General features: G+C 37.1%; 1 protein-coding gene across 7 annotated transcripts in view; it reads right to left on the bottom strand.

The window, feature by feature from the left end:
- Positions 1-26,181, bottom strand: part of SLC25A17 (solute carrier family 25 member 17) — a 39,002-nt gene that overhangs the window by 6,808 nt on the left and 6,013 nt on the right. For 2 of the 7 annotated variants that reach the window (XM_070506818.1, XM_070506820.1), the window contains exons 2-8: positions 25,531-25,658; positions 15,276-15,336; positions 12,727-12,793; positions 11,178-11,329; positions 2,080-2,196; positions 980-1,125; positions 793-888 (exon numbers count right to left, since the gene is read on the bottom strand). In XM_070506818.1, the coding sequence (XP_070362919.1) occupies positions 793-888; positions 980-1,125; positions 2,080-2,196; positions 11,178-11,329; positions 12,727-12,793; positions 15,276-15,336; positions 25,531-25,548 (657 nt within the window). In that variant the 5' untranslated portion in view covers positions 25,549-25,658. Of the gene's footprint in view, positions 1-792; positions 889-979; positions 1,126-2,079; positions 2,197-8,859; positions 8,908-11,177; positions 11,330-12,726; positions 12,794-15,275; positions 15,337-25,530; positions 25,659-26,181 lie in introns of all 7 variants that reach the window. The other 5 variants (XM_070506819.1, XM_070506821.1, XM_014858975.3 and 2 more) reach the window with 3 other exon arrangements.

Raw genomic sequence — 26,181 nt, 5'->3', positions numbered from 1 at the left:
CAGCCTCCTTTCTGTTCCCAGGATTTGCCAAACTCTTAGCACATCATGTTTCCTCTAGCTAGAATGCTCTTTGCATGGCTGGGTCCTTATCTTCCTTTAAGGCTTTTACATATGCCTCCTCAGAGGAGACTATCCCTCATCATCCTATCTAAGAAGATACCCATCATGCCCCTCTCAACTAAATCACGGAATGCTGTTCACTTCCTTTATGGTTTCTCAATTTGTAATTACATATGTATTTTGGTTATTTACCTGTTCACTCTCTCATCTGTCACTTCCATGAAGGCAGGAATTAGGACTGTTTTATTTACCATGTACCCAGCTCCTCACATAGAGGGGGTGCTTAATAATATCTCAGTGAATAAATAACTGAATAAATGAAAAACCAGAAATTTGAAAGTGCTCAGAAAAGATAAATCATTAATTCCTCCTGATGAACTAAAGGAATCAATCTCTGATTTGTACAGGATAATCTAAGTAAATCAACTTGAAGGAGAAGAAAGTAAACTTATACTTTCCCTGAATTCCTTAAAGAACCTTCCTCCACATTTGAGTTTTCTGGCATACTATGTTACCTAAGATATTGCAAATGAAACTTTGTTCCAAACCAAATAGGAAACCAACAGAGAGCCAGCTTGGTCACCAGAATATCAAAGAAATGGAAAAATGGATGAGGAATGCTCTGGCCTACCAACTGACTACTTTATTGCTTTATTAACTTTGCCTTAAACAGAGAAACCATGCATTTTAGAATGTTGTTTGACTAAGTGCAGGAAGAACCCCAGCACTCACCCTTAGAATTGACTGTACCGTCTGCATGGGATAGGTGACTGTAGTGGCAATCGCTTTGGCTACTGCACCAATGATGAACACATCCACAGAAGAAAGCTGGAAAGCAAAGAAAGAATGAACCATATCAATCCAAACAACGAGAAAGCGTCAGAGATTATTACTTGCTACTTTCAAAATCAGGGATTACCTTCATTCGTTTCTTTAAAAGCTGCCGCTTTAAACCTTCATAGAACATGAATTGGATGGCAGGATTGAAGACCAACAGCAAGGAGGGAAATGTGCCATTCCATAAAGCCAAGATTCCTTCATCTCGAATGATCTGGTGGAAAGCATCTGAGCAAGAAGAAATCAAGGACTTTTGATGACAATCTCCTAACTAAAGAAGACAATGTGAATTATGTTCAAATGGACCTGGAGCACAAACCATACTGGTTCTATTAAGATTTCCTTCTTGCAATGATATTTTAGGGGCAAGTTCATCAGTAACCACTTTTTGATAATCATCAGACACTGACAGTCATCAAGTTATTGAGTGACCAACTTCAGTTACAGGCAATTCTTCCTGCTAATCTGAGGTTAGAATGTCAAGTTTTCCTAATTGTCACCACCACTGGGAACTCTATATTACAAAGAATTGTGACTTGATAGCGCATGTATTTCATAACAAAGTACAGTACCACAAAAAATAAGAGAGTTCCCTGGAGTCCATTATATAGGATTCAACTTAGAAGAAAACCAATGTTCTCATTCCTGAGACGAAAACATGGGAAAGGAGAACCTGGCAATGTGGTACTATTAAGCTCAAAGATATCACACCCTAATCTGGTATCTTTATCCAAAGACAACACTAGGAAAAAAAAGTGTATTCACTCCCCTCCCACCTATACTCTGTGGGAGCAGTTTACTTCTCTACCCCTTGTCTTTGACCTTGGCCTCATGATGTGCTTCGGCCAAGAGGAAGTTGGCAGACAAGATGCAAACAGGGGCTTGAAATATGCTCGTATGACTGGGCCTGTCCTCTTGTACTTTTGCCATCACCAAGAGAAGAATATGCTCAGGCTGGTCCCCAGAAGAGGACGAGAGACCGTGGAGCTGAGACTCCCAGCCTGGGGTCAGCCTAGAAGAGTCAAATCTCTGTCATTCTACAGACACATAGGCAAAACTAATGCTTACTGTTGGATGCTGAGATATGAGGTTGTCTTTTATGTAGCATTATTGTGACAATAAATTCCAGATACAAAAAGAAGAGAAAACCCTTAAACAAGAACTCACCCAAGAGACACTTACCAATAATACCTTTGTAGTTGGTTGGTACAATGTCTTCATTCCTAAATTTTGCCCCTTGCAGCTTTAGTCTGGTGTTTACGACCCAGAGTGGAGTTGTTAGCAACACATTCACCACTCCTTTAAAAAAAAAAAAAAGAGTGAGAGACAAAGGGAAAGCAAAATATAACGTTTTAAGCTTTGCTACGTTGTTAAAGCTACACATCACTGCTCCATTTATACCTCTCCCACTGACCTACTTAGAGACCTAAGGAAAAGTGTCTATCTGTGACAGGGTACAACACAAGCCACTACTGTTAGAAGCAATTCAGAAGCCTTGCTGATAGCAAAATGGATGGCACAGTCTCTCTCCATGTGAGAAGAGTAATGAGTTTCCTCATTTGTATAACAGGAGGCAATCTATTTGTCAATTTATACAGCATCCAAGGTAGCAATTTGATATAGTTTTAAATAACAGCTTTAAGAGAGGGGAAGTGGCTTACTGATTACATGCTAAGTCCATGACAATATCAGATAAAATACACATTTTACAACTCTCATCTAAGTAGTTCACAAGGTTTTGGTGAGTATGGATCTGGTACAACGGGTGACAGGTGGGACAAAGTAGTGATATTGGAAAGTGCTTCAACAGAGACTAGAGGCTCATAGAAGAGATCCTCATCATTTAGGGAATTAGGATAGGCAGGCAGCAAGCAGTAGTTACGAACTGTCACAAAACACCTGAAACAGCTTCACAAACATCATGATCCTTACAAGCTTAAGGATGGGGATCTTGGTCCCCCAAGGTTGCCTTAGAGTGGAACAATTAAAGCCAGGTGCTTCTTTTTTGAAAACACATGATCACAATTTAACACCATCTTGAGATATTAAAATATTCCTCATCAGTCCTGAAATGGTTAAAAAAAAAACACAGAAAACCAGACAGAGTTGTAACAAAGTGCCTGACACACAGTATATACTTTATAAATATTTGTTAAATAAATATTGAACAAATGAATCAATGAACAAACTCAGCAAATCACCATACATCGAGGTATCTGGCTCTAGCCATGCTCTGAAGAACCAAGACACACAATCCTAAGGAAGAGAAATCTTTTACTAAAAGTCATTTAAACACAATAGGAGAAAGAAAGTCTTGATTTAAGGAATCTCAAAATATACTATACAGAAAACACAGTATGATGAAGGATAAATGTGGTAAAATAGCCAAGAGATTAAAATTCTATTTCTTTATTTGTTGCATACAGTTGCAAAAGTAAGATACTTTGCTATGTACTCTTAGGAACATTATGACAACACATTTCTCAAAATAAAATACATTATCAAATAATTTTACGAGCTGTATTTGTTATAACACCAAGGAGTTATCTTTAGTTATGACTGATTATATTCATACAATGTCACTTGAGGCATCGATCATAATCTGAAAAAGTCCTACCTAGACTCTTGCTAGTCTCATTTTTAAAAAGTGCCAGTGCCCAAGAGGCCAAGACAGAAGAATATCAATACATGCCCATTTGCCTAGACGTCATACCCATTTTAATGCAAGGTATACAAGACTTAACAGAAAAATCAATAGCCAGAAAAATCAGACTAGAAAGTGCTACTGAGCAGTCGACTGCATTTTTTTTAAGATGAAGAAGAGGGCTGGCCCAGCGGCGTAGTGGTTAAGTTTGTGTGCTCCACTTTGGCAGCCCAGGTTTGCGGGTTCAGATCCTGGGTGTGGACCTACACAATGCTCATCAAGCCATGCTATGGTGGCATCCCACATACAAAATAGAGGAAGATTGGCACACATGTTAGCCCAGCGACAATCTTCCTCAAGCAAAAAGAGGAAGATTGGAAACTGATGTTAGCTCAGGGCCACTCTTCCTCACCAAAAAAAAAAAAAAAGAAGAAGAAGAAGAAGAAGAAGAAGAAGAGGAAGAGAAGTGAGCTTAGAACCAGAGATCACAAGCTTCCATGGATACTGTAGACAGGCACCATGTATATACCTTTCTAAACAAACGAAATAGACTGACCATTAAATAAATTCTTTAGAAATCAAAATTCCCTTCATGCTCTAAGAGACAGGCACACACAAGACACTTCAGAGGCAATGCAGCCAAGACTAAGATTTAACCATTATTTAAAATTCTGTTTTCATAATCCCCATCAATAACACGAGCTGAAAGACTGAGAGGATTCTAAGGACAAGCTCAAGTACAAAAATGTACTACATCATTTAAAGAAGAGAATATAAAGTCCTTGTAAAAACATTTTGTATTTCAAAGCTTTTTATTTGAGAAGTTCAAGTACTTTGTTCATCCTCTAAGCCAAAATAGATAGAGAGGTATTTTTTAACCGTTACAATTTTATGACTTCTGGGCAAAGATACTCAAAATACTTGAGGATCCAAAACTTTAGTAAAAACTTGCAACCTATATAAGCAAACAAAGGACAACATTCCACAGAGGAAAAACAAGCTATAAACGGTTACGATGAGTGATTTCTGAATCTTACTAATGCACGATGGATATGGCTGAAGGACAAAGAAAGCTGTCTGCTTATTTATGACCCTGTGTAGAAAATTCTTCTGCCAGTTCCAAGCTGTGGCTGTTACTTTGGCTCTAAGATGGGAATACTCATACTTTACCTACTTAAGGACAGGAGATTGTTTTTCTTCTAATTTGAATGAATCTCTTTTCTTTCCCTTTCCTTCTTTTGTGAAAAATCACTTACAAGGAAACAGAACCAAAATTAAGAGATGAAGAACAGTTACTGACACACTCACTAAAATTATTCACTGACACAAGAAATAATTGGAACATAGCTATTTACTTTTGAAATCTGGAAAACAAATAGTTTTAAATCAGTAGTGAGTTTCCTTTGTTAAGGAGAGACAACAAGAATGAAGTAATATGTTGGGTGCCGTCCCTGGTAGTATAATGGTTAAATTTGCGGACTCGGCTTTGGCAGCCCAGGGTTCGTGGGTTCGGATCCCACGTGTGGACCTACACACTGCTCATCAAGCCATGCTGTGGTGGTGTCCCACATATGAAATAGAGGAAGATTGGCACAGATGTTAGCTCAGGGCCAATCTTCCTCACACACAAAAAAGAAGCAGTATGCTAACTGGGTATGCACTTCTAGGAAATATGTGCAGTGATCATTGATACGAGAAAATGGCAGATCAGAGCTGGCCCAGTGGCACAGCAGTTAAGTTTGCACACTCTGCTTCGGTGGCCCAGGGTTTGCTGGATGGATCCTGGCTGCAGACCTACACATTGCTCATCAAGCCATGCTGTGGCAGCGGTCCCACATAGAAGAACTAGAAGGACTTACAACTAGGATATACAACTACGTACTGGAGCTTTGGGGAAGAAAAAAAAGAGGAAGATTGGTAACAGATGTTAGCTCAGGGCCAATCTTCCTCACCAAGAAGCATACTTTAAAAAAAAAAGATATGTCTAATAGGTTACTTGAGCAAAATTAAAGTGAGCTTAAGCGAACATTAAAAAAAAAAAGGAAAATGGAAGATCAAGGCCACAAAGCTAACCATTTGGCTCCTATGAAAGAATGCAACTTGATACATAACAGGAACAAATCTGCCTTACCAGATTTAAGGCCCGAGGACAGGAAATTAATTTGAACTGTCACAACAGTAACACCATTGGCATTCAAAAAGAATTACTGGTAAAAATCCCAATTTCATAAAAACAGCAAGTACCTTCTTTATTTAAGCCATCTGTTTCTAAATTCTTCCACAAGTCATTAAGCTATATGCACTTTTGTCTGTGAAAATACAATAAATAATAATAAATTTCTAAGTTTCAAGCAGAATTTGAGTAACAATAATACTGTTCCTAGTTATCCTTGGAGAGAAAACATTTCTACAGAGATAATACAATGACAGGGCTGACAGCAGGAAGAGAAAAAGCTAATCATTATAAAAGCTAATTATCCTAAGAATGCATAGATATTAAGATATGAAAACACGTTATGAGCAGAAGTTTAAAATTCACAAAAGTAATTTCCAAGGGATTCCCTACCTTCAGAAAAGAGAGGAGCTATAATCAGAGAATCTCAGAACTATGAAGGACTGTAAAATTCATCTGACCAAGGGTCTCTCAACTGATGACCCTCAATGAGGCATACTGACATTTGGGGCTGGATAACTCTGTTTAGGGTGGAGTGGGAGGGTGTGCTATTGCGTAGGGTGTTTAGCAGTATCCCTGGTCTCTACTCACTGGATGCCAGTAGCACCTCCTAGCTGTGACAACCAAAAATGTCTCCGGACATTGCCATATGTTCCCTGTGGGTCAAAATCAGCCTCAGTTGAGAACCACTGATCTAATCCAATCACCAAGTGATTATTCACTTTATTTTTGAAAATCTCAAAGACAGAAATTTACTCTCACTCCAATGGCCTATTTTTTCCAAGAGCTGTTAGAAATTTCATTTTTACTCATATTAAATCTACCTTCTTAAATCAATTGGAAACATACATGAAATTAGCTAGTAGATGTTTTTCACCTGAGGTCTGCATTAGCAATTCTGAAATGACTTTGTGTGTATTTTAGGATAAGTAAATGTATTGCAATCCTGGCCCAGTTCCTTTAGGTAAAATAGAACAAGTCCAGTCCCTCCTCCACAAGTCATCTGTCCATGGTCTGCTCATCAAACATATATTGTGTGTCTGGTATGTGATAAGCCATGTTCCAGGTGCTGATGATACAGCAATAAATAAAAATGAAAATCCCTGCCCTCATGAAGCTTACATTCTGATGGTATAAGACAAGACAAGAAAGTAAAATATGTCATACGTTAGAGAATAAGAGTTAAGGAGAAAATTTAAGCAGAGAAGACAGAGTACTGGGAGTAGAAGTGGCTACTATTTCAGATATTGTGGACATTTAGGGAAAGACCTTAAAGGAGGTGAGGGAGTGAACCACACAGTCACCAGGCAGAGGAAACAGCAGGTACACGCCCTGAGGCAGAAGTACGCCGGGCGTGTTCAGCGAGAAGGGGCCAGTGTGATGGCAGTGGTATAAATGAAGAGAAGAATAGGGGCCAGATCATTATAGGGCTTTGTAGGACAAGGTAAGGACTTTGGCTTTTACTCTGAATGAGATGGGAAGCAACCGGAAGGCTGTGAACAGAGAAATAATATGATCTCACTTATGTTTTAACATGAATATAGATTGAAGGGGAGAAAGGAGGAAGCAGGACATCAGTTAGGAGGCTCGGAAGATAATCCAGGCAAGATTTGATGGTGGTTTGGACTTGGGTGGTAGTGGAGACAAGTGGTTGAATTCTGGATACCATATGAAGAAAGAGGCAAAAGGATTTGTTCATAGATTGGAGGTGCGGTCAGGGAGAGAGGATTAATTCAGGATTTTTGGTTGGGCAACTAGAAGACTAGAGCTGCCACTTAGCAAAATGGAGATTACAGGAGGAGCAGTCCTTTAAATTTAATTCATTTGTTCAATATTTAATCAGCACTTTCTATGTACCAGGCACTGTATTAAAATACTGAGGATGCAGAGATAACAAAAATGTAATCTTTGCCTTTAAGGAATTCACTGTCCGGTAGAAGAAAAAGAAATATGCAGACTATTACTATAGAGGAAAGTAAGCACTGAGACAGACGTATACACTATGTTGGAGCACAGAGGATGGGCACCTAACCCAGAATGAAACCTGGAGGTGGTGGGTATGGGAAACAGGGAAGGCTTCCTGAAGAGGAGGTAGCTTGAACTGAGAACAAAAGGATGAACGGGAGTTAATAAGATGAAAAAAAGCAGTAAGACTGTTTCAGACAGGCAATGAAATATGCAGTAAGAATGTTTCAGACAGACAACAGTAGCTGTAGAGGGATGGAGTTACTAAATGGCTTGGTATATTCAAGGAATCAGTCTGGCATAAGAGGATGGGAACAGTAAAGATCAAGCTAGAGAGGTAAGGAGTATCAAGGCAGATCTTGTGCGTGAGGCTCTTATCCTGTGTGGAGTGGGGGCCTTGTATGCTGAGGCACCATGACTTTATCCTATATGCAAGTGGTAGCCATTGAAGGTTTTGAAGCTGGGGATAACATAATTAGATTTGGGTTTCAGAACAGCAGTTCTCAACCATCTCTAACAAGACATGTAACAGATGATGCTCACAACTGACATAGACCCATCTGCTCCCCCAGTATGTCAACTGGAATTCCACCCTTTCTCACACATTTAAGAAAACATTTCAAAACGTAAGTGAATTAGAATGATATTATTACAGTGAGATTTCTTTTAACCATCTCCAAATAATGGGGTCATTAGATACACCTATGTTCCTCTTTCCCTTTCTAAGACATACTGACAGATGCCCACAGCACACTGAATACCCTGTGGCTAGCAGGCTACTCTCCGACATGCCCATGCTTGTCTACTTCCATCCCACAAGAGCATATTGTGTCTTTTCTCAAACCTACTTATTTCAGTTGTATCAATTACAGTAGGAAAGCATTATAGGTATCAGTTATGCGAGAAAAAAAGCACAAAACCCTCATCAGTAAACCGATATGCCTTGGCCAAACATCAAAAAGTTGAAGTATATATTCATACATCTTACGTTAAAATACTTAAGGTAAGTAGGCTATTTATGATATTCTCTGTGTCAACCGACTTTTTAAAACTAACTGGCCTACTATACCAGTCTAGCTGTGTTAGGTATGGGAGAATCTACTATAATGATAAATTGTGTAAGTTAGAAAGAAAATGAGCAGAGAGCACAGTGAGAGAGATTAACAAGGGGTGTGTGTACCTGGTGGATAATGGGATGTCAGATACAGCAAATAAACAGCTTTGGACACTAAAAGGAAAATATTTCAAGATATAGAAAATGCAGAGCAGATGTCTTAACAACCATATATAAAGTATACATATCTTATATATAATTATAATATATTTAAGATTTTATATACAATATATATTGATATGAATGATATATATGAACATATATATATATATATGTATATGAATGATACCTGCTCTTACGGAACTTACATTCACTAAGTAGAGACAGACAGAAACTAAATATTCACAGTATCAGGTTAATGGCTCCCTAGTGCTTCTTAAGTCTCAGATGACAAGGATCCAAAGCCTTCTAAAATCTGCCTCCTACTCACCTCTCTAACCTTATTGCTTATGTTCTTATATAGTCACTTCACTCACTAAGTAAATTAAACTAACTTCTAAACATGATCCTGCATCTTTTCAACTCCCTGCTATTCCCTCCACTGGGAAACTATCACCACTTGTCTACAAATATTACTAATCCTGCTAAGGCTCAGTTCAAGAGCCACCACTTTCTATAAGCAGATACTTCCCAGCCAAAAGTGACCTCTCTTCTTCCTATGAAACCCTAAAGCATTAAAACTATTGTGATACTACCTATACTGGTCTGTGCACTAAAACATCTTTCTCGCCTCTGACTAAATGCTTTCATACTCAGGGTGCGCTTCACAGGTGTGTGACCTGTCCTGTGCTTGGTTTAATGCTTTGGTGTCACCTATCTTGAAATGCTTAATGAATCATGAACAAGGAGTCCTGCATTTTCATTTTGTACTAGAATTTATGCAAATTATGTAGCCAGTCCTGTTCATGTTAAACACCTCATGTGAACCTCAGTCAAAAAAAATCATGGAAAGTAAGAAGGGAAGGCATTATAGTCTTCATTTTTTAAAAAAGAGACCTTAACTTCCATAAATTCTGGGTACAGGCTGCTAAACAGGGATAACTGATCTTCCTCTCTGGATTAAAAAGATAAAAATAAGTCAAGTCAGCACAGAAGTAAACCTTTGTGTAGACAGTCAACTGATCTTCCACAAAGGTGGATACTTTTGAGCATCAAAGGACATAATCAACAGAGTGAAAGGCAAGCTATAGAATGGGAGAAAATATATGCAAATCATATTATCTGATAAGGAGCTAATATCCAGAATATATAAAGAATATCTACAGCTTAACAACAAAAAATTAAGTAACTGGATTAAAAAATGGGCAAGGATGGTGATGAACACAATGCAGTTTATACAGAAACTGAATTATAATAATGTACATCTGAAATTTACACAATGTTATAAGCCAATACGACCTCAATAAAATAATAATAAAAAAATGGGCAAAGGACTTGAATAGACATTTTTCCAAAGATTATATACAAATGGCCAACAAGTATATGAAAAGATATTCAATAACACTAATCATCAGAGAAATGCAAATAAAAAACCAGAGTGAAATATCACCTCATACTCATTAGGATGGCTATCAAAAAACCAGAATATAAAGTGTTGGTGAGGATGTGGAGAAATTGGAACACCTGTGCACTGCTGGTGGGATTATAAAATGGCACAACCGCTGTGGAAAACAGTATGGAGGTTCCTTACAAAATTACAAAAAGAACTACCATATGATCCAACAATCTCACTTCTTGTTATATATCCAAAAGAATTGAAAGTAGAGACTCAAAGAGATGTACAGCCAGGTTCATAGCAGCAACTATTCATAGTAGCCAAGAGGTGGAAACAACCCAAATGTCCGTCAATAGATGATGCATAAACAAATACTGTATATACATACAATGGAATATTATTCAGCCTTAAAAAGGAAGGGAATCCTGTTACATCCTACAACATGAATGAACCTTAAGGACATTATGCTGAGTGAAATAAGCCAGTCAGAAAAAGTCAAATACTGCATAATTCCACTTATATGAGGCATCTAAAGTAGTCAAGTTCATAGAAACAGAAAGTAGAATGGTGGTTACCAGGACCTAGGGGAAGTGGGGAAAGGGGAGATGTTCTATGGATATAGAGTTTCACATTTGTAAGATGAAAACGTTCTGGAGATCAGTTTCAGAAGAATGTGAATAAACTTACTACTAAAATGTACACTTAAAAATTAAGATGATAAATTTCATGTTATGTGTTTTTAACGTACACACGCACAGCCAAGTCAGAAAACTAATTATGTTCTTTGTAGCACTACTTTGTGCAAAAATAACTTTAGAGGTTATTTCATACGGACCACAAGATAAATATTAAAATATAAAAAGATTTTATACTCAGAAAACTTTTTTACCTGCAACAAATCCAACTACCAGATCTTTCCCAGTAGTAGAATTTTGACCTTTGACCCAGACTGCTTTGAGGCTATTAAAAGCGTAGAAATAGACGAAATTGGAGCAGCAGAGGCTGGAGATAACTGGAAACCACCCTCGATATGGTGCCAGGCTAGGGGAAAAACACAAAAAGCAAAGTAAAGATGCTGGAAAAAAGCCACTAGAAATGGGCAAAGTCCTAGGAAAGGCTGATCATCATTCACATATTCTCAAAGTTCATTCCTACACTACAATGTACTCTAAACTGTACACTTATCTCACATTCTGAAGGACGCCTAAACCAAGAAATCTTTTCTAGAATTAATGAAACCAAAGAAACAACACACATACAATGACTGATTTACTGATTTCCCCCTTGATTTCCATTAGTAAATTATTATGTAAAATTAGAGACAATTCCCCATGGCTATTAATATAGCATCATTCATATTTTATTACAGGGCAGGAACATTTAAATATTTAAAATGAAGTAAATATAGAAAATAGCGCAAAAGAAAAAAAGTGATGGGGCACAGGAAAGTTATAAGGGCACAGGAACCAGACTGAAGGGGTATCCGTTGGCCAAACCTGGGACAACTTGAGCACCAAAATGATAAAGTATAGTAATCAATTGTAAACTACTGAAAAAACAGAAATTTCTAAGTCTATACTGAAACTAAGTAAAATATCTCCTCATAGACTGCTCATAGTTGCAAGAGAGGAAAAATACAATTATTCAGTGGCTAACTGGAATCTAAGAAATCATAATTAACCAAAGAAGGGCAGGTAGATAATATGTGACTCCGGAGGTGATACCCTGAGAAGGACACAGTATCACCTATGCATTACTCTGGCCAAGAATGCTTAGCCTCAATCTAATCATGAAGAAACATGAGGCAAACTTAAAATGAGAAACATCTTATTTAAAAAAGGGGGGGGCATATATTCTTTAAAAATATCAATGTTATAGGGGTAAGGGGCTTTGATGTATGGTATCTAACTTATTCTCAAATAATTCTGAAAAAATTTGTGTGTGGTGTGTGTAATAAGGAGAGAAAGGGGGAGGGAGGGATGGAGGGAGAGAGAATGAGCACAAATAGTAAAACAAATGGGAAAAAGTGTTAACAATAGGTGAATCTGGGTACAACATATACTGGTATTCTCTGTACTATTTTTAGTTTTGCACCTTGTTGTAAATTTGAAATTATTTCCAAATGAAAAGTTAAAAAAAAGGTACATGATCAAATGCATCTGATAGGAATGAGCTAATAAACATCTATAACCTTCTTCAGTTTACTGTACATTAAAAAAAATACTGGTTTCATGGAAGACTATGATCAAGGATCAAAATGGCCAAACACACAACTTTAAGGAAATGAAACCACTATGTACTTACAAGTCAGGCAATTACAAATTCACAAAACTATGAGGCTATGAAAATGTAGAGAAAGTGAGAGTAGGTATGTTGGAGGCCCATGAATCTCCTAATGAATGGCTTTGTCTAACAAAGATAAACAAGGTCATACTCACAGGCCTTCTTCTTTAATTATCTCCAGAAGCACCATGTGTGTAGTTTTGGACTTTCTTTTCTCATCAACTACAAGACAAAAAAGCATATGTTTAAACCAAATCGTTTGAGAATTATTATTTTCAACAATATCAAGTTTCACTAAAATGCCATTCACCTTACCTGAGCAATCTCCCACCCTATTCTTTTAGCTCCCTAGTTTGCCTCAGAACTCAATGATCCTCCTGTGTTCTCATGTGCTAAATTCTCAACTGTAGATTCCTTGGTTTTAATCTGTTATTCACGAACCATAAAGCATTTTAATTCAATACCTAATTTCCACTGGAAAAGATGTGAGAGGACAAATTTATTTCTCATATTTCATAAGGCTCTCATTTATTTTCAAAGTTCCATATTCTCATTTTTATCTTAACATCTTATAAAGTAGCAAGGAAATAAATTGTTGATACACGCTGTCAAGTCGGCTCCGACTCCTGGAGACCTTCTGAATGAGTGACGTCCACAACATCCTGTCTTCAACAGTCGTACTCAGCTTCTGCAGACTTATGCCTACGGCTTCCTTTATGGAGTCAATCCATCTCATATTTGGTCTTCCTCTTTTCTTGATGCGTTGTACTTTCCCCAGCATTATTATCTTCCCCAAGAATCCTGCCTTCTCAAGATGTGCCCAAAGTAGGACAGCCTCAGTTTTATTTTTGCCTCCAGCGACAGTTCAGGCTTAACTTGTTCTAGGACTCATTTGTTTGTCTTTCTGGGAGTCCAGGATAGCCGTAGAGCTCTCTTCCAACACCATATTTCAAATGAATCAATTTTTTTCCTATCAGCTTTCTTCACTGTCCAGTTTTCACACCTGTACATTGTAATTGGAAATACAAGGGTGTAGATAATCTTGGCCTTAGTATCTAATGACACTTCCTTACACTTGATGATCTTTCCTAATTCTTTCATTGCTGCCCTTCTAAGTCTCAGTCTTCTCTTGATTTCTTGGCTGCAGTCTCCATTTAAATTGATGACGGAACCAAGGCAAACAAAATCTTTAACTGTGTCAGTGTCTTCACTATCTATGTTAAAAGTTGTATAGTTCTTCTGTAGACATGATTTTTGTCTTCTTGATGTTCAAATGCAGCCCTGCTTTGGCACTTCTTTCACTTTGATGAGAAGTCGTTTCAAGTCATTGCTGAAATCAATTACCATCTCCCTTTTAGAGAAGAGGCTATAGACACAAAAGCTGTGAAGGACACATGCATCTAGCAGCAGAGCCAGGATTAAAACCTGAATTTCCAAAGTTTTAGCCTTCCTAATCTAAAAAATAAAAGGTCTGAAAAGGATGAGAACTCTGCTTTTCTTGGCATTTTCACTGAAAACAAAACCTACTTCAATTAACTTCAAATTTCCTACCCACATTTGAAGAATATTTTGAAAACATAAAAACATGGAAACAAACCAATTCCCTAAGAATTAAAATTGGTACCTGTATGACTCACAGGATGGCAAATTAGGAAACTCCTATAGAAGACAATCTGGCAATAACTATCAAAACTACACATTCACCCTTTGATCCAGCAACCCCACGTCTGTGAATTTATCCCACAGAACTTACAGAAACAAAGTGGCATATGAACAAGTCTATTCTACAAAAGAGAAGAAACAACTCAAGAATCTACAATAAGGGAAGGGTAAACAGGTTATGGTGTATCCATATCATGGAATACTCTACAGTTAGAAGAAAGGATGAGGAAGCTCCCAATGCACTGATTTGGAAAACATCCAAACTATGCTGCTAGGTGAAAAATGCAAGGTATGTAACAGAGAGAAAGTATGCTTTTTGAAACTCTTCAAGGCTATTCAAGAGACTAATAAAGATACTATCTGCAGGAGAGAGAAAGGGGGAATGGGACAAACTAGAGTGAGATTTCTCACTGTTCTGTGTATCTTTTTATATATGAAATTATTACCTAACCAAAAAACTCTAAAATTAATTTAAAACTAGTCATAAAGGCTTTTAACACAGGCATTAGTTTATTCAAAGCTAATCTTACTCATCTCTTCACATTTCTGGCATAGGTTTATAATTTCAAGTTGAAAAATATTGAGGAAAAAACAAGCAGGAGTTATAGAGAGCTGTGCAATCCTATAAAGAGAAAGAGGCAAACTAGGACCACATGCCAAGGTTGACAATGACACTGGATACTTGACTCCACTATGTTTCCTATTTTCTTTTGAGAAAATCTACTTCTACTAAAAACTCTTCACATTGTATCTTAAAAAAGCCATTTGTTTATTAGAAAGAATTGCAAAGATTCTAAACTACTAATGCCAGCCCACTCAGGTTCTCATGGACTAGAAAATGGCTGAGGCTATGACTCATCCATGAACACCTCTCTGTCAATTAACAAACAGCAATGATGACCATGATTTAGTCAGTGAAAATGGACATTTGATTTCTAACGGAAACAGAATATCCTTTTGTTAATTTAGAAATTACTAGAGAAACATGTTTACTTCCTGACACCAAATGAACAGGAATACGATCACTACAAAACATACTCACCTTGAAGTCGAAGTCGAGCTGTATCCAAGGGAAAAAACACTGTCATTGCTGTCACACTTCCCTGGAAAGTTTGAAAAAAGTATCACAAAAATAATGAGCCACAACTTTTAAATGAACAAAATTTCATTATTAACAATGGGTCAAATCAGATTTTCAGTGAGCAAATATACACAGTATTTTTATCTACTGGGATTATTATTATTCAAACTTCTACAGTTAACGTACTTAAACAGAAGTATTTAATTTTCCAGAAGAAGTCTCTTTCTAGCTCTCTGATATTGAAAATATAGTGGGTCCCTGAAGACGACAAACTTAGGGGTTTGCAACCTGGCCACATGTCCAAGACAGCAGGTAAACGGATTTTTAACCTTTTACAGGTCAATTGCTGCTCCTATGCTGTCTCTCTGATACCCTCAGAAACCAAAATATCCAGTAATCAATAGATACATATTTATGTTCTCTGCGCTTAATCAATACATTCAAGACAAAGTAAAAGAGGTCTAAGAATCATATTGTTCTTTAGTTTTGTTTGCTTTTGTTTTAAATAAAACAGGGACAATCTTCTTGCTAAAAATTCAATAAATAATTCATCCAAGGTAACACAATGACAAAAATTATCAGAGGAAAAAAAATAAGCCAACAATCTTTCCATTCACAAGACCCTATGACGGATAAAAACCACAAGAATATAGTTAGGGATGAAATTATACAGATGAAATCTCCAGGTGAGTTTACCGTTCTCAACCCAGATACAGGCCCACTGCTGTATATTCTCAGGCACAAGATCAAGTTTTAGGTTACTGATCTAATAATGGTTACATACAACATTCTAATCATGGTAACAGCTGGAAACTAGGTCAACTTTATAGATAAGAACAAAAATTTGCTAGGTCTCATCCATTTAAATAGGTCAGCCTGTTTATCAACAAAGAATACTGTATTGTCCTATTAATATTCTTCAAAACTCAGATTAAATGTCACCACCTCCTACCCATCACTTTACAATTGGTTGTTCATTCCTCTGTGTTCCCACACCACGGGTTCATATGTCTCTTACAGCACTTAAATTCCAATGAAATCGAACTTTCACCAGATTGTAAGAATATTCATTCTATCTCTTTGTATATCATGGATTCTTAATTAAATGTTTATTAAATTCACTCTACTTTCACAGTTATTTACGGTTTCTTGGTGACTCCAACATAAATGTTCTTTTCTAGTAAGGACAAGATAATATTTAATGTCTCAAGAAACACCAGATCCAAAAAGGTTTATAGTCTACAAATCTATGCTTCTGACAGCCTTGCTTGCCTTACACAAAATTTTCCCAAAAAATGGGGGCTGTAAAGCTGGAGAACACTTATTAAGGTTATTAAGGCTGCGGTTTTTATTTCCTATTACATGGTACTACCTGTCTATGCAGAGTACCAGGCAGTCAGGGCATCTCTAGGCAGAAAAGTTCTGTCTGGAAACTACTTTTTCAAGCAACTGGGCTACCTCCATCCCTCTTTCCTGCCAGCTTTAAATAGACACCTGAAGGTTCCTAACTCAGAAGCGCCTGTTCTACCCCCTACCTACCTTGAAATTCTAAAGTGAAGTATATCTTATACCAAGATAAACAGAACAGTTGGGCCAAAGAGCTCAATGGTCTATTACCTCCTTAAGGACTAACATAAAAAAAAATTCAAATCAGTAAAACTAAGTAACACTTTTTAAGTTATTAGTACTGGAAAGACTGGATCAGGATGGTGAACTGAAAACCCACCACTGCCTGCTCCCCATTCCAATCACTAATAGTGACAGAAAAGATTTATACATAAAAGTGTTGTGCAGAAAAACAAAGAGGGGTCTGATTGGTGGACCGGAAATTAAAAGGATAGCAGAGTGAGGCTGTTTTGAAAGAAGAAATCACAGTCCAAAATCCACAGAAGATACGTGTGGTAGGTAGAATAATGGCCCCCTCCTCCAAGATGGGTCCTAATCCTCAGTATCTGTGAACACGTTATATTACTTGGCAGGTTGCTAATCAGTTGACCTTAAAATAAGGAGATTATTCTGGGTTATATGAGTAGGCCCAATGTAATCACAAGGGTCCTTAAAAGTGAAAGAGTTGGTGGGAGTGAGGACTAAACCCATCATTTGCTGGCTCTAAGATGGACGAAGCAGCCACTAGCCAAGGAATGTGGGTGGCCTCTAGAAGCCAGAAAAGGCAAGGAAATGGATTCTCCGCTACAGCCTCCAGAAAGAAACAGAGCCCTACTGACACTGTGATTTCAGCTCAGTGAGACCTGCATCAGACTTCTGAACTACAGAACTGTTAAATAAAATATAAAATATACTAAAAAAATATAACAAACATCAGTTGAGCTCACAGGAAAGTAAAGGAAATCCAGTGAGGCCAGAAAGAGTGGAAACTCACAGGGTTAAGCAAGCTTTTCAGCTCTGGTTGCCTGAGGAATTTTTGCCAGCTAAGTGATCACCAGCCTTTATTATTTTTAAACTGAAGTGGAATTCCCATAACACAAAATTAACCATTTTAAAGTATACCATTCAGTGACATTTAGTACATTCACAATGTTGTGTAACCGCCACATCTATGAAGTTCCAAAATATTTTCATCATCCTAAAAGAAAACCCTGTATCCATTAAGCAGGCATGCCCCATTTCCCCCTCCACTCAGTCCCGACAACCACAAACCTGCTTTCTGTCTCTATGGACGAATCTATTCTGAATATTTCCCATAAAAACTATCATGCAGGGCTGGCCCAGTGGCGCAGCGGTTAAGTGCGCATGGTCTGCTTCGGACACCCGGGGTTTGCCAGTTTGGATCCCGGGTGCAGACATGGCACCGCCTGGCAAGCCATGCTGTGGTAGGCGTCCCACATATAAAGCAGAGGAAGATGGACATGGATGTTAGCTCAGGGCCAGTCTGCCTCAGCAAAAAGAGGATAGGCAGCAGATGTTAGCTCAGGGCTAATCTTCCTAAAAAATAAATAAATAAATAAATAAGTAAATAAAAATATTAGAAAAAAACTATCATGTGACACATGACCTCTTGCATCTGGCTTCTTTCACTTAGCATAATGTTTCAAGGTTTATCTACCTTGTAGCATTTATCAGTTCGTCATTCCTTTTAATGGCCAAGTAATATTCCATTTTGTGTATATACCACACTTTGTCCATTCAAAATGTTTTGGAATGAGATAGAGGTAGTGGTTGCATAAAATTATGAATGTACTAATTACTACTGAATTGTATACTTTAAAATGGTTAATTTTATGCTATGTGAATTATATCTCAATTAAAAAAAATATTTAATTCTCACAACTCCATGAAGTTAAGTACTATTATTCTCTCCATCTTAAAGATGAGGAAGAAAATACTAAAAGGTTTTGCAACTTTCCTACAATCATACACTTTCCAAGTGGCAGGATCAGTATTTGAACACAGGCAGCCTGGCTCCAGAGTCCACACTCTTAACCACTGCTGTAAGTAAAACTTTTAAAACTTTCCTGTGGACTAGTCTGGAAACTCAGCATAGAGCCTGGCATAGCATAAACCCTGAACTTATTAATGAATGTATGACTGTATGCACCTACAAATAAACAACACCCATGAGAAAATGTATTCCAAATGCTAAAGGTAAATTTGGAACATAGCTATTTCTGTACCTTGGGGACTTGCCATATTTGTCTCCTTGCCAAGCAAACATACAAATGACTGTTTTCATAAGCATCTACTAACCGGAAGCAAAGTATTTATTATATATACAAGACTTATGTCAAGCTATATAAGTACACGATTCTTCAGAATTTGATAAATTCCTCTTTCATAAATACTCAATCTTCTTTTTTTCTTTAGGACTGTCTGTTCACTTATACAAAATTAGAAGGCACAAAATACCAAGATAACCACAATGCACAATACAGTTGTGCCAGAGAGGCATAAAAATAAATCCATTATTTTGAGTCCCACAGAATTCTAACCATCTGAGTGGGAGTCCTATGCTGACAACAATTACAGGTTAAAGGAATTCAATTTCCAGAGAAACAACTTTCTTATATCTCACCAAAACCAAATATTTTTAGTCACAACATTCTACCACCCCCCTCTAGCATTTAACCATTTGGTGCTGGGAAAATGAATTAATTCCTACACTGCACTGGCACCTGGAGCCGGCAAAGCCTTTAGAGATCGCCTAAAAGTGGAGTCCCTTCACCTGAGAACTGAGGAGTCTGTGCCAGGGTAGTTAAGAGGGCTGCCCAAAGCCTGAGCGGCAGCTGGAACCTCCTAGTTCTACTAGTCACTGATTTACCTCAGTTCTCAACCGTTTTTCAATCAAGACATAAATAACTTCACACTTTTCTCTTCCACTTACAAAAGTGTACACAAAACAAACACAGACAAATCTGGGAAAATGAAAGAAATTCTTAGTAGCTTCTATTTCCTTCATTGTGCATCTCTATATAATTATTTTTAACAATAAGCATGTGTGTTAATTTTGAAGTGGAGAAAAAGCAAATTTTTTTTAAAAAGATTTTTTTTTTCCTTTTTCTCTCCAAAGCCCCCCAGTATGTAGTTGTATATTCTTAGTTGTGGGTCCTTCTAGTTGTGGCATGTGGGACGCTGCCTCAGCGTGGTTTGATGAGCAGTGCCCTGTCCGTGCCCGGGATTCGAACTGACGAAACACTGGGCTGCCTGCAGCGGAGCGCGCAAACTTAACCACTCGGCCACAGGGCCAGCCCCCAAATTTTTTTAAAAAGACATAAGAACACGAGAGAATAAATATAAAACAATGCCACTCTTCTTACTATTTGGGGGAAAATAGAGTCTAACAAAAGTTATGTAGGGGCTGGCCCCGTGGCCAAATGGTTAAGTTCACGTGCTCGTTTTGGAGGCCCAGGGTTTCACTATTTGGATCCTGGGCGCAGACACAGCACATCATGGCTCATCAGCCCATGCCGGGGCAGCGTCCCACATGGCACAACCAGAGGCACTCACAACTAGAATACACAACTATGTACTGGGGCGCTTTGGGGAGGAGAAAGGAAAAAGAAAAAGAAGACTGGCAATAGATGTTAGCTCAGGCGCCAATCCTTAAAAAAAAAAGTATGTTAACATTAACAAGTTTAATATTTTTAACAAATATCTTAATGATTTGTTTTAATTTCTAATACAATAAATATAGATAGTTATAACCCTACAAGCAAAAGCTCTTCAGTCTGTGATAATTTTTTTTTTTTTGAGGAAGATTAGCCCTGAGCTAACATCTGCTGCCAATCCTCTTTTTGCTGAGATTAGCCCTGAGCTAACATCTGTGCCTATCTTCCTCTATTTTATTTGTGGGACACCTGCTACAGCATGGCTTGATAAGCAGTGCATAGGTCTGCACCCTGGATCCGAACTGGTGAACCCGGGGCCACCAAAGTGGAGCATGCAAACTTAACTACTATGCCACCAGGCTGGTCGCTGCAATAATTTTTAAGAGTATAAAGAAATCCAGAGCCCAAATAGTTTGAGAAGTGCTGTTACAAACACGCCATTATATATGAAAAACAGTATATTAACAAACTTTATTATTTAACACATCACTTCTAATGATTCCTTTAAGCTGATGTGTCGGGGGATCAGAATTTACTACCCTAGAATCTATCTCTTTGGCTTGATTATTTTTAAGAACAAGAGTCAGGAAGAGACTTTGATTTTCCCCCTAATTGCCTAAAAGAATTTAAGACAGAAGTCCTGTTTCATGAAGGAGCTATCACCATAGATAACTACAGTATAACATAATATAAACTAGGTGTGGTAGACAGGGAGGAACCTAGCAAGGCCCATTTGATCAAAGCCCTACCCATGTCCCATTGTCTTTGCAAGGTATGGCAAACATTTGTTTACCAAACATTCGCTTTCCCATCTCCATGTGATTGCCTTCCTCCTCTCTAAAGTCCCAAACCACTACCCTAAACATCCTCCTTTGTCTTTAGCTGAAGATATTTAAGGTGGTGGCTTCAGGCATTTCAGCAAGTTAGTTTTCCTGGGTTTCTCCCATGCATACATGTTACTAAACTTTGATTTTCTCCTGCTATTCTGTCTCATGTCAATTTAATTCTTAGACCAGCAAGAAGAACCTAGAGGGTAGAGGAATAGTTCTTCCTCCCCTACAGAGGTTATCACACCAGTGTGATATAAGCAGTTAAAAACATCACACTACCTTTGGGTGGCCATTGTCCTCCCACGAAACTCTTCAAAAAGCAAATAACTAAGAAGAATAAATATAGCCTATAATTAATACCCTAGAGGCAATAATTTATTAGAGGCTTGTTCTTTTATGACAGGGATACCAGAAAGCTGATAAAGAACATCTAATAGGATGCTGAAAGGGGAAACAAGTGCAAGTCTGGAAGTGAGCTGGACATTCTGGAAATTCAAAGGCTATTATTGTCAGAATACAGAGAGCAAAATCAAAAGAAGAATGAAAGCCTCTATGAGTATGCAGGGGTCAAGTCAAAGGCTTTTGCTAAGTATATTGAGGACCATTCTAGTGACTAACTGGACAGACATGTGGAGAGGAAGAAGAGGAATTTCAAAGATGACTTTCAGGTTTCTGGCTTAAAGAACCAGGGAGGCTGTGTTGTCATTAACTGAGATGGTAAACACTGCAGGAGGAGAAACTTGCGGGGAGAGATACTGATTTTGCCTTTGAATTAACTGAATTTTAAGTGCCTCAAAGACTACTTCTACTTGAAGATATCCACAGGTAGCCAGATGACAGCCTGTAGTTCCAAAGATTCTGGGATAGAAACATAGATTTGGAAGTCATTGGAATACAGCACACTTCCTCACCTTTAAGACAATGCTTGTACCATGACTTAACAGATTTTTGTTTACTTAAAGGAAGATGGGATCATTATTTTACCAACAATGTGATTATATATTCTTATTTTTATAATCAAAATTTCATTCTCAACAATTATTGAAAACATACTATATGGCAGGACATTGTGTTTTTATTTTTTATTTCATTAATTTCTTATCTTTATTACTTTCCTTTTGCTTTCTTTGGATTTATCTTGATATTCTTACCTAAGTTCTTGAGATGGATGCTTAGCTCATTAATTTTAAGTCTCTCTTCTTTTCCAAACTTGATTTAAAGGCTATTCATTTCTCTTTAGGTATTTTAGCTTAATCTGACAAGTTTTTCTTTTCTTTACAACTCAGCGGTTTTTAATATATTCACAAAGTTGTACAACCATCACCACCATCTAACTCCAGAACATTTTTATCACCCCAAAAGGAAACCCGTTCCCATTAGCAGTCACTCTCCATTCGCTTCTCCTCCCACATCCTGACAACCAGTAATTTACTTTCTGTCTCTATTTTGCCTATTCTGGACATTTCATTTAAATGGAATCAAATAATACATGATCTTCTGTGACTGACTTTTTTCAAGGCTCATCCATGTTGTAGAATCAGAACTTTACTCTGTCCTACGGTTGAAAAATATTCTATTGTATGGATACATCACATTTTGTTTATCCATTCATCCACTGATGGATTTGGGTTGTTTCCAGTTTTTGGCTTTATGAATAATGCTGCTATGAACATTCCCGTACAAGTTTTTGTATGGACATATGTTTTCAATTCTCTAGGAGTGGAATTGCTGGGTCATATGGTAACTCTGTTTAACATTTAAGGAACTACCAAACTGTTTTCCAAGTGGCTGCAAAATTTTATATTCCCACCAGCAGAATATGAGGTTCCCAATTTCTTCATATCCTTGCAATATTTATTATCTCCCCTCTGGATTATAGCCACCCTAGTGGGTGTGAAGTGGTATTCCCCTGTGGTTTTGACTTGTATTTCCCTGATGACTAATGATGTCAAGCAGCTTTTCACATATTTATTGGCTACTTGTATATCTTCACTGGAGAAATGTCTATTCAAATCCTCTGTCCATTTTTTAATTGGGTTATTTGCTTTCTATTATTAAAGTTGTAAGCATTCTTTATATATTCTGGATACTAGACCCTTATCAGATATATGATTTACAAACAGTTTCTCCCATTGTGTTGTCTTCACTTTTTTTTCCATTAAAAAGGTTTTTTTTGTCTTCACTTTCTTGATAGTGTCTTTGAAGCACAAAAAGTTTTTAATTTGAATGAAGTCCAACTAACATTTTTTAATTTTATTACTTGTGCTTTTGGTGTCTTATCTAAGAAACCATTGCCAATCCAAGGTCATGAAGATTATGCCTGCTTTCATCTAAAAGTTTTGTAGTTTCAGTTCTTACATTTAGGTCTGTGGTTGATTTTGAGTTAATTTTTTTGTGTGGTGTGAAGTAGGGGTCCAACTTCATTCTTTCGCGTGTGGATATCCAGCTGTCCCTGCACCATTTACCGCAGAGACTATTCTTTCCCTATTGATATGTCTTGGCATCCTTGCCAAAAATCAATTGAACACAAATCTGAAGGTTTAATTTTTGGACTCTCAATTCTATTCCACTGAGCTGTCTATCTGTCTGCCAGAACCACACTCTCTTCATTACTGTAGCTCTGTACTAAGTTTTGAAATTGGGAAGTATGAATCCTCAACTTTGTTCTTTTTCAAGATTGTTTCGGTTATTCTAGATCCTTCACATTTTCAAATGAATTTTAGGATCAGCTTAATTACTGCAAAAAATCAAACTGGAATTGTGACAGATTGCACTGAATCTGTAGATCCTTCTGGCAAATATTTTCATCTTAACAATATTGTCTTCCAATTCATGAACATGGGATGTCTTTCCACTTCTTCAGGTCTTTAATTTTTTTCAATGATGACCTGTAGTTTCCACTGTACCTACAAGTTTTAATATGCACTATCTGTGCTATCATTTAGTTCTAAATATCTTATTTCCATTATGATTTCTCCTTTAACCCAGAGATCAATCAGAAATGTGTTTAATTTCCAAACATATATGTTTTTGTTTTGGGCGTTTTTTTAAGTTAACTTTTTGTTATTCTTACTAGCTTGATTGCACTGTGTTTCAAGAATTCATTTTGCACCATTTCAAAACTTTCAAAATTTAACTTTTGCTTTACAACTCAGTAAGTTTTGATACCAGTAAGCCAGTTTTGATACCTTTTCCATGTTTGGCTTGAAAAAGAATGTGTATTTTGCAGTTGTTGGGAACAATGTTCTGTATATGTCTATTAGGTCAAGCTCATTAAAGACATTCAATCCTTTATATTTTTGTTGTCTCTGTCCCTCCCACTTGTTCTATCAATTACTGAGAGATATATTAAAATCCACTTTGATGATGGATTGGTATATTTCTTCTTAAAGTATTATTTTTTGCTTTAAACATTTTGAAACTATGTTATTAGATGAACACAAACTCAAAATTGCTTAATTTTCCTGACATATGTCATTCTCCTGATCTCTAGTAATGACATTACTATAAAGTTTATTTTGTCTGATGTTAATAGTTTTACCAGCTTTCTTTTGATTAGTATTTGGTATGTCTTTTCTCACTATTTTACTTTCAAAGTTTCTGCATCCTTTTCCTTTAGACATATTTTTTACCAATAGCATTTTCCTCTTTTTAAAACCAATCTAGTGCATTCTCTTTTAACTGAAGCATTTAGTTCATTAACATTTATTTGGACTTACAGGGCCATCTTATTTTGTGCTGTCATACATGCCCTATGTTGCTTTTTCTATCCTTTCCTCCTATTTGACTAGAATTTTTTTTTTTTTGAGGACAATTTATCCTGAGCTAACATCTGTGCCAATCTTCCTCTATTTTTTGTATGTGGGATGCCTCCATAGCATGGCTGATGAATGGAGTAGGTCTGCGTCCAGGATCCAAACCCAAGAACCCAGGCTGCCAAAGTGGAGCGCATGGAACTTTAACCACTTAGCCACAGGGCCAGCCCCCTAATTTTTTACCTCTAGAAGTTATATGCATAGTTTCCACTCTTTTACAAGCTATCTAGTAATTACAACATACATTCCTGACTCAACAATTCTAAAAATATTCAGTATGATTATCCTCCTCCCAAACAATATAAATTTAATTCCATTCACTCCCATCCACCTTCTTGCTACTGTTATCATCTATTTTAATTCTAACTTCTTTTATTTCTTTTTAATGTCCACAAAACACTGGGTTAATTTGTTTTATTATTTGATAGTTAATGTTTGTTTAGATTTAGCCACATGCAATATTTATCACTTTCTCTACTCTTCATTCCTTCCATCTGGGACCACTCACCTTCCGCACAAAGAACATCCTTCAGAATTTCTTCCAGTGAGGATCTTGCTAGTGGCAAACTGTTGATGATGGTTCAAAAATGTCTCTATTTCACCTATGTTTTAAAGATTTTCATTGGATACGGCATTCTAGGTAGAAAGTTTATTTTCTCTTAGCAAAATGAAGAAAACATTCCACTGTTCTCTGACTACAATAATAGCAAATGAGAATCAGGTGTCAGCTATCTTTTACTGCACTAATTCTATCTTCAGTGCCTAATATACTGATAAACCTGTGCTTAAGTTAGAACGCATCACTCAGCATCAACAATCATCAATTCATAGTTATGCATTAAATTTTTCAGTTTTAAATTTTTATTTGGTCAAAGCAAAGCATGCACACAGTTTAAAAGTAATGTAATATAAGTGACAAACTATAGTAGTTCTTGCCCACTCTTCATTTTACTCAGTCTTCCTTCTCAGAGGCAATTATTTTAAGTTCTTTTGTCTGTTTCTTTTGGAATGTTTATTATCTCCAAATAATTAAAAAATATCCTATCTTTTGATTCATCAGTTTTAAACACTATTTACCTTCTATTATGGACAATGAGAATTTGGCTGTTATATTCCTGTTTCTTCTCCCATCCGTCTAAGAGTTATGATTTTCACTTAA

The sequence above is a fragment of the Equus asinus genome, chromosome 4 (genome assembly GCF_041296235.1).
Source record: "Equus asinus isolate D_3611 breed Donkey chromosome 4, EquAss-T2T_v2, whole genome shotgun sequence".
Lineage (NCBI taxonomy): Eukaryota > Metazoa > Chordata > Mammalia > Perissodactyla > Equidae > Equus > Equus asinus.
Note: the sequence above shows the minus strand (reverse complement) of the source record. Positions and strands in the feature narration are given on the sequence as shown.